Source organism: Nerophis lumbriciformis, linkage group LG01 (assembly GCF_033978685.3).
Source record: "Nerophis lumbriciformis linkage group LG01, RoL_Nlum_v2.1, whole genome shotgun sequence".
In the NCBI taxonomy this organism is placed as follows: Eukaryota; Metazoa; Chordata; class Actinopteri; order Syngnathiformes; family Syngnathidae; genus Nerophis; species Nerophis lumbriciformis.
Genome location: NC_084548.2, coordinates 49,519,393 through 49,534,790, shown reverse-complemented (window position 1 = coordinate 49,534,790; position 15,398 = coordinate 49,519,393). Strand labels below are relative to the sequence as shown.

General features: G+C 37.3%; 1 protein-coding gene across 3 annotated transcripts; it reads right to left on the bottom strand.

The window, feature by feature from the left end:
* Positions 1 to 1,566: 1,566 nt before the first annotated feature.
* Positions 1,567 to 15,119, bottom strand: LOC133622594 (cell adhesion molecule CEACAM5-like). Of its 3 annotated transcripts, none has more exons than XM_061985426.2 (17): positions 15,051 to 15,119; positions 14,939 to 14,977; positions 10,863 to 10,934; positions 9,711 to 9,776; positions 8,945 to 9,238; positions 8,586 to 8,861; positions 7,747 to 8,034; positions 6,972 to 7,238; positions 6,179 to 6,463; positions 5,796 to 6,071; positions 5,605 to 5,719; positions 4,083 to 4,240; positions 3,910 to 4,011; positions 3,754 to 3,822; positions 3,575 to 3,634; positions 3,441 to 3,503; positions 1,567 to 3,352 (listed from the first exon to the last, which is right to left on the bottom strand). In XM_061985426.2, the coding sequence occupies exons 1-17, from the start codon at positions 15,079 to 15,081 to the stop codon at positions 3,288 to 3,290; spliced, it is 2,526 nt and encodes an 841-aa protein (XP_061841410.2). In that variant the 5' UTR covers positions 15,082 to 15,119; the 3' UTR covers positions 1,567 to 3,287. The 3 variants fall into 3 exon arrangements, with proteins under 3 accessions (XP_061841410.2, XP_061841414.2, XP_061841421.2); XM_061985430.2 differs by having other exon boundaries at positions 1,567 to 3,349; XM_061985437.2 differs by having other exon boundaries at positions 10,875 to 10,934.
* Positions 15,120 to 15,398: the final 279 nt, after the last annotated feature.

The window sequence follows — 15,398 nt, the reverse complement described above, 5'->3', positions numbered from 1 at the left end:
ATCGCATAGGCCTACTTTGATGGCAAGCCAAGGCCAACAGTAAAATTACCGCCACATTTTGTTCAGCATAACAACCTGACGCACTGCATTCTCTTCCATGTATGCACATCACCATCTTTCAGTGCAGAGTGCGATTCTATGAGCCAACCCACGTGAGGCATAAACACGTTACGCATAAATCATATAGCCTACTACCATGTCAATACACAAAGTAGAAAATCATTACATGTAATGCATTATTCCACCCCCTATGTGCCCGATGAACATACAGTACCAGAAACCATGCTAATGTTGGAACCCATTTCCTCAGCATATCTGCATATTGACAACGAAATAGGCACTGACACATAGGTTTTATTTGTCGAAAATATATTCTGCGCTGTTAGTTGGATGACACATCGACATACAGGCTAACAGCCATATTCTGTATTTCCTCCGTTAGCCTGTATGTTGATGTTTCATTGACCAGGCTAGCATGCTAAGTAAGCTTTACACTAGGAGCTGAGCATCACACTATAAGCATTCGTTGCATGAACATACTAGCTTTGTTAGACACGGTCATAGACTGTATTGGACACAATATAGTTTACATACAAAATGTCCATTTCCATTTATTGCAAATAATAAGAAAACGTAAATGCCTGACTTACCTATCAAGGAGGAAATTTGCAAATTTGGCGTCAGATGAAACAATCTTCTCCACCTTCAATCATCTCCATCTTTCAAAGGCGTCCTCGATACAAATCCTCGTTTTGTTCCTGGCTTTGTCATGAATAAATTGAGAATCGTAACAACGCCTTTTAGATTTACTAAGGTCTAACATGTTTAGCAACTTTACCAGTGGCAGTAGCTCGACGAAGAGGGCGGTGCGTAACTGGCAACATGGATGTGACACACTCACTGACTTTCTAATTGGTCAAACAGTAGAGGGTGGGGCATCGAAATGAGAACAATAAAACATTTTCGGGGCTGTAAATCTAATTTTGACATGAGCATATCCCGGCTGAACTACAGTTATCAGCTATATAGGTATTCAAAAATGGCATGATTTATTAATGCCTTTTGACATATCAGGGCCATTTAATGATGACTTGACATTAAATTATTACATATGGCACCTTTTAAGGTGTGATGCATGAATCCAAATGATGATCAGATTAAATACATTTTGTCCAGTTACACGTGACTATGGTCAGCGGCTTTGCTGCCTTTTTGCTAGCAAACGTGTCCTTAAAATCTTTGCACATTTAGGTACAACATGTTAATATTATAGTGTAGGATTGGTAAATGTAATGTAGTGATTTTGTTTTGAATTAACACATTCGTGTTTCGTAATTGCTGGCTCTGGCGAGCTCACGACTTATTCAACATGTCGCGGAATGGTGTCTCGGTTGAATGTGGTAATAAAGAATTATTGGATCTGGTCGTGGTTAGAAAAATAAATGGACTGGTGCCTGCTTTTGGAATTAATTAATCTTAAAAATTAAGATTTCGGGAAAACAGTTTGCAGTCTTAGCGACTATGGTGGCAAAGGCTGGTTGTCATTGAAATGGCATTGCAAGGGAAGCTGATTGAAACTTTTATTAGTAGATTGCACAGTACAGTACATATTCCGTACAATTGACCACTAAATGGTAACACCCGAATAAGTTTTTCAACTTGTTTAAGTCGGGGTCCACTTAAATTGATTCATAGTACAGATATATACTATCATCATAATACAGTCATCACACAAGTTAACATGCAGCGAAGAAAAGATAAAGAAAATAAATCTACAAACTGCCTGGTGAGTCATTTTCATAAGTTACTATTCTAAGGAAGTAATAATATGGCATCTTGCTGTTGACAATTTATTATGTCTCATGATTTTAATCATGATTTAAAATACTAACATGTATAAGATCTTGTGCTGCATGACCAAAGTTGCCTAGAAAGCACTATGACGTATAATCATGAATTTATTAAGATTACAGGTTATACAAATCTCCACGTTATAATTGAACAAACACCAACTTGTAGCAGACATCATGAATGCAGTTTTACATCCATGACTAAGTGACTTACTTGTTCAACAAAATATTTGAGTTTTTACAATTTCAACATTTGTTATCATAATTATGTCTTTATTCTTAAATTTATTTGAAACTTCAAATTGATATTTTCATACATGAAAACACTAACCGTTGGGGTATTTTCTTTAAATTGCATTTTTTAAAGAATTTCTATGTAGGAATTATCTTCCAAATCATCCTAACAATGGTCAAATCTGCCCTGGGCTGCCAGCTGATATTTTTAAATTCCTCATATTTTTTTTTTTTTCCTCTCTGGTATCCCAGATAACAGTTTTTTCCCCCCTCCCCAGACATGGTCAAAAATAAACTTCATAAACAATATATAGCTCCACGGGTCACAACATTAAGGACTGCACAATCTTGGATCGATACAAGATTCATAAAAAAGTTGCTTTTAGTAGCATTTATCTCACTGCATTGGTGTTATCATGCACATGGCAAGATTAGATGAAAATAATATATTATCTTACCTTGTCTTTTATTATTATCATTATTATTATTATTATTACTAAACCAAGTTGTATTGTCTTTGTTTTTCCCCCGTCGTAGTTTATTGGCTAATCTAATTTTGTACTGGTCCATCTTGACCCAAGTCACGTATAAAATGTTGTGAACAAGCAAACATGAAAGTTTTTTTTTTTAGACATCAGAGCAGGTATGAGGACAAGAGATCAGGAGAGCTGACTCGTAAGGTGATAATATTCTCACAGTCCGAAGCTGATAATTTCTACTTAATGTCCAAATAAGACTCAACCACAGCTGTCAGAGGCACCCAAAACTGTGTGCAAGCTCATGCCCAAATGTATTACCTTATATGATATGAGGCTTTTATTTTGTTTAACACCACCATCCAACATTGTAACATATCTTATGTCCAAAAAGAGGAAAATCATCATAAGTCCCCTTTAAAAGCTTGTGGTTTATGTAAAAACAAATAAACACTGTGTTATGGAACGCTTTAATTGTAACTAGCAAATTAATCTATGTAGCACTGTCATTTTTCAATAAAAAAAAAAAGAATATGCAATTGTACAATTTTAAGAAATTCATGTTCTTTGTAGAGTCAACAAACTGTTTTGATTTGAATTTTCCTTTCCACCGCCAACAGTGAAATATTGTGACCTTTGAATGGAGACCGAGCAATTTGCCATTTGTTTGTGTAGTTCCACACACATTTCCTTATACATGTGTTCAAATACATTCAAGTTTGGTGGCTCAGTGTTGAAAAGAAACAAGAGCACCATCCTCCGCTGCTTTATCAGTGCTCTCTGTCGTCACTGCTAGAAAAACACAAGGTGGATTAATAATACAGCTCACATTACTTCTTATTCTCTTAAGGGACGTTCCGCTTGTCCATGATTGTATTACCTTGGTCTTGCTGTAAGATTACAGGTAACTTTGTTGTTTCACTGCAGTTAATGTCCTCACTCTCTGCAGGTCAAATAAAAACAAAAACAATATCAAGTGAGGACAAAGGCACAGAATAATTAAATTTACTCTACCTTTTGCTGGATTGTTCAATTGTGCATCTGTGATGTAATCAACCAATAGACAAGGAGCATCTGCACACAAGATAGAGGAACTTAAACACGAGTGCCAACGCCTAAAGGATGATCCATAAATAGCCCCAAAGTGAATCATTGGTATTCAAGGAAAAAGCCGTTATTCTGTGTCGCCATACCAACACGTTCCTTTAGCTGAGCCATGGTGAGGAAGAGCTCGGGCTCATCCGGTCTCCTTTCATTGTCCTCTGCACAATCAGGTAAAACACATCTGGTCACCGTGTGTGTGAGATACCGTATATAATATTAGACATTCTTTATAAAGTCCATCACACCTGGTTTCCTGGTGACTTTGAGAACAAAGCAGCCCAAAAAAACAGCGACGATGCCAAAGAAGATGCAGCCAGATATAGAGAGAAGCACCCGCCTCTTCAACACTACAAGGTAAAAAATGAGAATCGTCACAGAATTCTTGTAAGTGCAAAAAAGGTTGTTATTGAAAACTTACAAAGGTTCTTAGTCGTCAGGGCATCACTTTTTGTGGAGTAATAGGGTCTTCCGATGCGAATCCCCTGACAAGCGTATTGACTCTGCTCGGGGTCATTTTGGGGTGTGACTGTGTGTTTTTCAGAAGATGAGTTTGTGATCTGTTGTCCCTTGACAAACCTGTTTGTTGGTATATTTTTAATAGTCCACAAATATCTTCCAAAGAGCACAACATCAAGTACACATGCACAATCTAATCAGACCTAGTGTATGAATTGTTTTTTACAAGCTCTGTCTTTATGGTCTTGAAGGTTTCATGAAGGGGTTTATTCCGACATGCTCCAAATTGGAGTAGGCTCTTCCTAAGGCCACCGAGTTTCCTGGAAATGAGGGGTGTAATCCTGCTAACGACCTCATATACAAACTACAAACATGAGTGATACATTTTGCCTCCAAACATATGATGCTAAATTCTATAGCTCACAACAAAAGTGAGTACACATCTCTGATTTCAGCTGCTTTAATATTTTACATCCGATTTGATACCGATATTGTAGCCTGAGTATTGGCCAATACTGTTATTATTGTGACACGATACAAGTATGAATCATGGTACATACTTTTATTATTTTGTAGTGTGGAATGTTAGAAAAGGCTTGATCAAGTAAAATTACTGCGATAACAACGGTAGGTATGAAAAACACTAACCCTACATGACAGATGTAGGATTTTGAAGTGGAGCGATAAATTGTTTTTTGGCCTGGGGGTTACAATAATTAATTAAATGAAGCGCATGCCACAGTACAGTAAGATCCAGACATGCTTCCACCTTGGACACTAGTTTGTATTAAGAATCAGATTTATTGGTCAAGTATGTTTAACACAAATAATCTGACTTGGTAGACTGTGCTCTCTTTGTTCAATGCAAGAAACAATGTAACTATAATTGATACTTGTTTATATTGACATATGTCCTGTTTTAGACTGCAATATTGTTCAATTAAGAACACTCATTACGCATGTCGAGCTTCTGTGCTATTGTGCTCTTAGCTGTTGTGTAGCTGCTAGCACCTGGTAGCCCTATAGCGTACCATGTTTACCTTTTATATAAGATTTCACTAAAATACAAGAAAAGACCAATCCTGTGTGCTTATTGGAGGACATTTAGATGTTTACTGAATGTAGTTTTGCACAAGTAAACACGCTGCACGACTGCTTATATTGAAGCTTGTATCAGACATTTTTGCATGCCGATACTTGTTTTTTTGCTGATATCCATCATTTTTTACTCTGGTAAATATTTTTTAAGAACAATACTATAGAAATGAAACTTAGATATGCATTGATGATGGAAGAAAGGAAAAGGAAACCAAGCTTCAATGTGGGGAGGTTATCCTAGCAAAGTCAATCAAATCTGATCATTATCTTCATGAATGCGGAATCAATTCTTACATCGTATCTCATCAGAATGTACATATCTCCCTAATTTCCCAACACAGGCAAATTTTCTATAGTTGGTGCCTATTAAAATGGGTTCATGTTACCATGTGTAGTTCCAGGTGTCCCTGCTTCCTGTGACCTCACACTGGAGCACGAGACTATCAGTGGAAAAGACCTCGGACCAGCCGGTCAAGACAATTATATTTGCCAATGGACGTTCTGTGAAAGCAATAATAGAACTTTGTCAACCAAGGTCACAGGTGAAAATTCTAAGGGAGCTCTTTGAACAACACACCTTCAACTTGAAGACTTAATGTCAGACTCTGTTCAGTCTCAAAGATAGCACTGCTTCGCCCTCTCATTGCTTGACATTTATATGATCCAGTGTTTCCCAAGGCCAGTGGACTTATGGTGTAGTTGTTTCCAGATACAGTTAGTGGATCAGCATCTTTGTACCACCGATACTCCCATCCAGAGGAGACGTTGATGTGACAGCTATAGGAGACAGAATCTCCAGTGTGCAGTAATGTATCAGCAGGGTCCTGCACCAGGATGGCTTTGGGTTTCTTGCCTAAAAGTGGAACCAATGATTACATTTGTTGATCGTAGCATTAAAGTATATCAGCACAAACTTACTGAAATGTGTATGAGTTTTAAGGGGAGTGTTCCAAAACTCACCGTAGACACTGATTGATACTCCAGAAGAAAGGTTGCTGCTGACAGGCCTGCTGTTTAGTGTTCCTGAGCAGCTGTAAATCCCTCCATGAAAGTCTGAAGCAGAGTCAATGGACAGAGTAGTTCCATCCAACGTAAAAGACATGTTGCTCTGGATCACCTGACCGTCTTTTTGCCATTTATACGTCCAGTCAGAGCTTGTCTCAATTGCACAGCTCAATGTCACACGCTCCGTGGGGAAAACATCTGCCCATCGGGTGCTTACCACCATTGACGGAACGGGAATTTCTTTAAAAAAAACACACCAGTTAGGCTTTTGAAACCAATTTTTTTTTGGTTAGCCTAATAAACTACTGTCAATAGCAGTAAACTGTCTTAGAAATATGAGAGAACCTTTGCATGAAATAGTAGTGGGAGGAAATCCTCTACCCTCATTGTTTCAATATTCATAGCTAAATAAATTCATTTCCTTCCCTTCCTGCTCAGTACCACATCCTGTTTCAACAGAATACAAACAGCTTTAAAAGGAAGCAAGGTGCATATTAAATGTTGTTTCTCTCTATGACTTCCTAAAAAACTATCTGTAAATGTTTTTTAATACACCCCACATTTCAGCAAACTATACAGTACTTAGGCTATAATTGCTGTGTTCTCACTTTCATACTGACTCATAGTCCCTTTTGTGTTGTCCCTTTAGAAGATGTACTTAAGGGGTGTATTCACTTGTGTGAGATACCATGTAATGTTTCTCTCAATGCAATTCAAAAGTAAGATTTATTTGCCGATTTTTACCTACCAAGAACATCTTGAGTCATCTTGTCACTAATGTCCGTGGACGTTCTTTGGCCTCTAGTAGCCTTGCACTGGTATGTCCCTGCATCATGAGGACCAAGGTGTGTGATTTGGAGGGTCTCGTCTGTGCCAATAAGTGTTGTTCCGTCTTTGTACCACTGGTATACCCAGCCGGTTGCCACATCCACTTTGCAGGTGAATGTGGTGTTTTCTCCAACATACATCGAGTTCAAAATAGGATCCTTGCTCAGTGATGGCTTAGGGGGAGTTCCTTAAAAAAAAAAAGGTTAAAATATTACTTGATATTTCAAGAACAGTCCTTTTGTTAATGAAGGACGTCATATACAATTCTCATACATATACACTGAATGTAGCTATGAACATTAAAGAACAATTTGGAAGATCTCAAAACATGTAGTCCTTGTTATGATAATTTGTGCTCCAAAGAGTCTCGTTTTAGGTTATAAACCAGCAGTTTTTATTTAGCTTGAATGCATTCAGTTTGTGTAAGGCAAAATGTGTCTCATTATCCTTATTTTTCTGTTTTGAAGTATTTTTTGTACGTGTATGTCAGATTTCCCTGCCCATGTGAAGAAGTAGAGCTATGCCCCAAGTTGCCAAAGAAACACCTTTTCCATATGGAAATGCCACTGGATGGACCTGTATGGGACCAAATAGTGTATGTACTGTATATGTTTCCAGGGAAGGTCTTTGTAATACATGAATAAACATGGTGTTAACATTATGGAAAACAAAGGCACAATAAAAACGTAATTTACCATAAACATGAACAATTGCAGTGTTGCTGAATATGGAGGTGACTTTCCTGGACTTCAGTTGTGCTTTGCAAGAATATTCTCCTTGGTGAGCTCGAGAAGCTGAGGTTATTTTGAGACGGGATCCTCCTGCTCTCAGCTTCACCACAGAGTCTCTTTGGAGTTCCATTCCATGTTTGTGCCAGATGAATGTCCAGTTAGAGCTGTCCATATTGCATGATAGCTCCACTGTCTCATTTTCAAACACATCTGACCAGGAAGTCACAAGCCTCAGAGTTGGTGTTGGTGGTTCTGAAATACATACATAAATAAATTAAAAACAAAAATATATATGTATATACAGTACAGGCCAAACGTTTGGACAAACCTCATTTAAATTTGTTTTCTTTATTTTCACGACTATTTACATTGTCGATTGTCACTGAAGGCATCAGAACTATGACACCTGTGAAGTGAAAACCCTTTCAAGTGACTACCTCTTGAAGCTCATCGAGAGAATGCCAAAAGTGTGCAAAACAGTAATCAGAGCAAAGGGTGGCTATTTCGAAGAAACTAGAATATAAAACATGTTTTCACTTATTTCACCTTGTTCGTTAAGTACATAACTCCACATGTGTTCGTTCATAATTTTGATGCCCTCAGTGACAATCTACAATGTAAATAGTAATGAAAATAAAGAAAACCCATTGAATGAGAAGGTGTGTCCAAACTTTTGGCCTGTACTGTATATATATATATACATACATACATGCATAGATACATATACACAGTATAGGCTGGTTTGCATCGCATGAATAAGCCGTGAAGTACAGTGTGACCGAGTTGTGGTAAGTGATGCTTACCATAGACCTGCAGGATTGAGGTTTCACTTTGTTCCGTGTAAAAAAAAAAAAGACTTTTTCCTCTCTTGGCTTTGCAGTGGTACCGCCCAGTGTCAGATAGTGTTAAAGAATCTATTCTATATGTAATGTTAGATTCTTGGATTTTCATGTCATTGCGGAACCACTCATACTCCCAACCTTGAGACTTGTGAATCGTGCACTGAAAAGTGACAGATTCTCCTGGGTACATGTGTTCCCACTTTGGATTCTGCGTCAGAGTTGCTTTGGGCTTGTTTGCTGAACAGTTAGAAAACATAAACAGTCTGCATATGAGTATCTGTTGACTTGACGATCAACAAGTAAAACAGATGAAACTTTACCATCGACTTTCAGTTCAAGCGAATTACTGTAGCTCGTATTGCCCTTTACTTTGTGATGACCTTGACACACATAGAGTCCAGAATGTGCTGGCAATGCTGCGGGGATGGTCAGCACTACTCCTTGCGACATACTGAAAGACAAATTTGGGTCTGTTTCTTGTACTTGACTGCCCGATTTGTACCAGGTGACGTTCCAGTCAGAGCTGTCATTGATTAAACACAGAAACTCCGCTTTCTCGAAGGGGAAGATCTCAAACCAGGGTGACTGCAAGTGCAATGATGGGACAGGAGGCTCTAGAAGATGTAAATAAATGAGACATTATTCATTTAGTTTCTGACAATTATGCTGCTCAGATTGACGAGTTAGCAAGAGCATATCCAACAAGACTTTGGCCTTTGGTTGCCAGTCAATCACAGCACACATCGAGATTAATAACTAATCAAACTGATAGTCACACGTACAGCTAATCTATTCAATTGGCCTAGCATGCATGTTCTTGGAGTATAGTCCAAGTTTTCAGACTAAAGATTGAAAACCAGAACCACTTATATGTGAGGCAAATTTGCTGAACCACTACATGAACCACTGCACTGCCCAATACAGACATTACCGGTACATAATATTGAAATTGCAGCATTAGAAGAGCACATTTCAATGTATATGTTTTAAGCCAAATGGGTCTTCAAAAATGTTTTAAATATTTGCGGTGCTTAAATAACCTTAAAGTGGATTTGTGTTATTTTACATTTTACATTTTTTCCTCACCATAGATTGTCTGGCTTTCAGTTGAAGGTTGGCTGGTTGGGAAAATGTCGCTGAACATGGAGGTGACTGGTGGAGAGATGACAGAATAGTTGAGATCAGAGTACACTTAAAACATATTAAGTGTCTTGACGGTATATAGTACATGCAGTTGGGACTCCAGCTATCAAATTTTTTTTAGTAATCGAGTAATCAAATAAAAAACACTTTACAGCCTAAATGCGTATTTTAAAAATAATTGTTAAAATAACGATTTTTCTGCTTGCCATAATGTTCATTCTTTTTTGTAATAAGTGAACATAATTAACTTTGTACTTCAAACATGCATTCTTAAAAAAATATATATATATATATATATATATATATATATATATATATATATATATATATATATATATATAAATGAAAACCCCATAGTTCGCCACCACATAGATCACAAAACCCACATCCCACCGGTTTTATGTATACTCTATTGAAGCAGCCGTGCTGAAACTATGTCAACATGTTAACAGTTCCGGGCACTCCATGCGGTCTGGGTTTGATCAGTTTTAGCAGTTTCAACGATTAATCAAAGCAACAAAATATAAATCCAGGCTTTTTTCAAATCGAATTAATCGATTAATCGCTGCAGCTTTACACACAGTGATGGTAAGTACTAAGATATTGTACTTGTCAAAGCATACTTACATTGCGACTCAGATATACAGTATGTAAAAGTGCAGGTCTAATCTAGGTAAACTTTTTTTTTTTTAAACTAAGTATGTGGTAAGCAGTGACTGGTGAATGGGAGGATATGACAACTCACTAAGATTAGAATTTTCATATACAAAAAAAGGATCGTTTTGATGTCTGTATATTTTAGGGGTCGAGGTTTGAAGTTAAGGATTAGAGCCAGGATTTGGTTTATGGTTTTGGTTAGTGGTTAGGGCTGGAATTAGGTTCTGGTTAGGAGTGTGGTTAGTTTAGTGTTATGGTTAAAGTTGGGGATAGGGTTCAGGTTAGGGTAGTGTTAGAAATACAGTTTAGGTTTAGTGTTAGTGTAACATATAAATACAAAAATAAATTTCTGACTATGGCCAATACAAATATAATTTTATGTTTGTGCTTAGCTTTTTAGAATTTCTCACTTTCTGTTTTGAGGAAACAGAAACTCACCGTTTAACTCACCATAGATCGACTCGGTCGCATTTGATGATCCACTGGGAGGCAAGATGTCCATGGAGGTGACTAGAGGAAGGAATATGACAAAATACAGGAAAGAGTATTCATAACTTATTAAAAGGAAGTATACATGATATACAAACAGTGATGGAAAGTACTAAGACACTGTACTTTTGCTAATTTTCATTATTTTTACAAAACAAACGATGACCTCACCGAACATAACTCTAAACTTGACAAAAACCCTTGTACCCCAATTATATTGCTAACTTTAAACCCTGTCCAAACAAAACCAAGACCTAAAATTAAGGTTAAAAACATCCTTTTACATAACACTCATCAAACCCGAAGCCCTACAAATGTCATTCAAAGAGGCATGTTCAAAATAAATCACCATTATCATCATCTTGCGGCATCCCTGCAATATTATTATGTATTATTATTATGATGTTATTATTAATATTTACTAATAATTTTGTGTATTTATTTTATCAGTGCATAATTGCATGTGAATTTCAGTTATTTGAGTCCCCTCTTTTGCAGTATTTTTGGTTAGTACTTATTTGCGTAATCAGCTTGACCTCAGCCTAAATTTAATATGCTAAATAAATAATAATATTTGTGATTAACACATGCTTTCATATCATTTGACAAGGTTTATCCTGTTAAACTGTAAGTAGGTTGGAAATAATTATTGAAAATTCTTAGTAGTAGGATTACTAATTCTATGGTGGGAAAGTTGGGCCCCAAGGTTAAAAAGGTTAAGAACCCCTGAACTAAAAGATGGTTTGATTAAATCAAGCTATCCTTGAATTCAAGCAAAACTAAAATAAGGTTATTCTGAAAAACTAAAATGAATACACAAACACAAGTGCGAAAAGATGGTGTAGACCAGGGGTGCCAACTCATTTTAGCACAGGGGCCGCACGGAGGAAAATCTATTCTCACGTACGACAACTTCAGCTTGTTTAATTTGTTTGACTTTGGCCCAAAATAGAACAAGCACATTCTAAAAATGTACATATCACAAATAATCCTCTTGACAAAACACCTCCAGTTAGTTGAAAATTCTGAGGAAAAAAATTGGTGCAGTTTCAAAAACACCATGAAGAACCCAATGAACTTAGACTTCATCTCAGTCTATCTACAAAGCAATTCGACTTCAAGTCACAGCCCATATAGGTTGAACAAAAAATAAAATAAAGCATAAATAAAAACTGTTCTATGTATCAACGACCTCATTTGTCATTTCCACATAGTAATTCCTGTGCTAACTCAACAAAGCATACAAACTGAGGTCGAAACTTTTCAAGAGGGTTGAGTTACTCCCTGCCTTCTAGGCATCAGGCATTTATTTATATATATTTATTTTATATATATATTTATATATTATTTATATATATTTATTTATTTATATATGCACCTTATTGCTTTTTTATCCTGCACTACCATGAGCTTATGTAACAAAATGTTGTTCTTATCTGTGCTGTAAAGTTCAAATTTGAATGACAATAAAAAGGAAGTCTAAGTCTAAGTCTAAGTCCATCACTGTGTATCGATAGAAAATAAAAACCTCAATTTCAACAAACAAAAATTAGAAACATTAAAGACTGACAGTATTGCAGTAAATCACACACCATTCACTTACTTTAAATGTGCACATAATAAAATAATCTTCACAGAACTATAACACGGTGCAGTGTCTCATGCAGCATTTTAAGTAGGCCTACCTACCAAATGTGTATTTTACTCCTGTTTGTTTTACGTTGAGTCGAAGTGAAGTGTGAAGTGAAGTGAATTATATTTATATAGCGCTTTTTCTCTAGTGACTCAAAGCGCTTTACATAGTGAAACCCAATATCTAAGTTACATTTAAACCAGTGTGGGTGGCACTGGGAGCAGGTGGGTAAAGTGTCTTGCCCAAGGACACAACGGCGGTGACTAGGATGGCAGAAGCGGGGATCGAACCTGCAACCCTCAAGTTGCTGGCACGGCCACTCCAACCGAGCTATACCGCCCCAAAGAGGAGTCACAGCCCCGCTTTACTTACCTCTTGCTTGATATACTTGCCTAACAGTATTGCTATTGCGACATCTAGTGGACACATTTAGAACAGAAGTTTCTTTCATTTAAAAATGTAGCTCAATTTTACACTTAGCAAACTCATCTCTCGGGCCTGAGCCGGCCTGCTGGCCGCATGTTTGACATCCCTGGTGTAGACAAAAAAAAACCACACATTTTTAAGAGTTATAAAATATAATAAAATGAGCTGAAAACCACACATTAAAGACCCCCTCTAATACTGACAACATTGGCACATATTTCATTGTTCTGGACCTAAAAATCAAGTCAACAGATAAAATACCCCACAAATTAGACACAATCGTGATTTTAGGCTTGTTTTATAACGAGTTTCAGCATATTTTTGAACACCCACTTTTAGATCTAAAATGTGGGCGTGGCCTGCGTCAGCCTGCTGACGTTACCTACAGAAGACAGGTGGCCTTTTCATCTCGCGTGGTATGTGTTTTGGTAGCATCTTCATCCTGAATCACGAAATGTTCTTGCAGGATTGGAAGGAATGATCTAACATGTCTACCAGATGCATGGTTGCGGGTTGTAGCAATACAACTAAAGAAGGGGTCAGCCTGCATACATTTCCAAATGATGGGAGTATGATGCAAGTATGGACCTCTCCAGTCAAAATGACTCACGCAAAATGGGACGGACCAAGCGAGAGGAGTGTAGTTTGCAGCAATCACTTGAATGATTCTGACATCGAAGAAAAAGGGTTTTAGTTGTAAAAATTGTAAAAAAATAAAAAAAAAACTCAAGCCAAATGTGATCCTGAAAATCAGGAGCACCCTTAAGGGGAGAAAGACTGAGTCAGAACCTGTAGAAAAATGGAAATAAGAAAAGACCCAGCACTCAAAAGCGAGAGAATAAGAAGGTAATTCTGGTATTCTATTTTGTGTCCTCTTCTTCTGATGTTTTCAGAAGGAGAATGAGGAAACACAGGCTATGGGGTCTATGGAAGAGCATGGAAGTTTGGAAATGTTGTTACATTTTTGCTCATAATGTTAACCACATCAGTGTTAAAGTAATCATGGACCAGGGTGACAAAAACTCACAATGAAGTGATCAAATAATAGTTAGACCCGCCTTTATCCACGCTGTCTATGCGGGGAAATGGGCTCCAGTTCTGTAGATGACTTCACACTAGGAGGGGGCGCCATATCAAACCCCCCCCACTTCACACATCTCTTCTGCATTTTTTTAACCCAAACTTAAATTTAATTTGACGTATGTTTTGTATTCAAATAATTAATGGAGAAAACAAGTGTTCAATGTATTTGTATATGCAAAACAACCAGTTTAAGAGGTTTAAAACATAAATTGGCAGTCCTTCCTGACACAGCTTTGACAGGCATCAAGCCCAGAACTATTGCCTACCAAGACCAGCATCAAGGCTGCACGCCGATAGGGATATTTGGTGTCGTCCCATGAAAAGATATAACACTATACTTGCAGAAACCTCTATGAAGTACTGTACATCTGTATTAACAACAACAACAAAACATTTTGTTGGTCATTTTAAATTATGTGAAAGACACACAATGAGGATAAAATGCAGCTCACACTTTGCTCAAACTGTAACACAACTGTGACTAAAATGTTTCAATATGGGGGTCTTCTTTTAAGTGGATTTAAACTATGCACGCAAGTAATACCCTGTGATTAATCATGATTAATCCAAATTCAAAAGTGTGATTAATCAGCTTAAAAAAGTATTACAATTTGACAGCAAAAGTTTAAAGGTTTTAGATATGAACGACTATAAAAATGATTCATAAAATGCAAACAAAGAAGAAAAAAAACACAGCAGGAAGTGTCGGACACATGTCAACAAAGTTTTGATGTCTGACTTCCTCAACGTTTCCTCCGGTTTTTTTTGTTTTGTTTTTAATCGGACACAAGAATCACAGACCCTAAATTCAAGTTCTGTACCTAAATATTTAGTTCTTGGGTCATGTTTTTGTAATTCCCAAAAATAAAAATCAGTTTCTCACCATCCAGAGGATCTTGAGCCACACAAATGGCAGCGACATCTGTGGAAACAAATTGTGATGAATGTTGATGGCGACATGAATAGGTGGTTTGAATAAATCCATGCAGACTTACACATGACACCAAAGACCCTCAGGAGCCTCATTTTCCACTGAGTGGCACGCGAGGCTGCGATGCCTTCAGTCTCATGAGGTTCAGTAAAGGAAACATGACATGGGCGGGTGCACCGCAGCCTTCTTCTATTCGTGACATCTGCTTTTTGAGTTGTTAACCAACAGGAAATGAACGTCAACCACAGTCAGATCTGTTCGTTTTCTCACTGGTAACTTAAGAGGGCATGCGTGTTACTGACTGACTAGTATTGATCTGAATATTAGACTAGAGTCATATATTTGGGCAGAGAGATGTATACAGTGGAGCAGAGAGACCTCATATATGTCTTTGGTCTGAGAAGCAGCCATG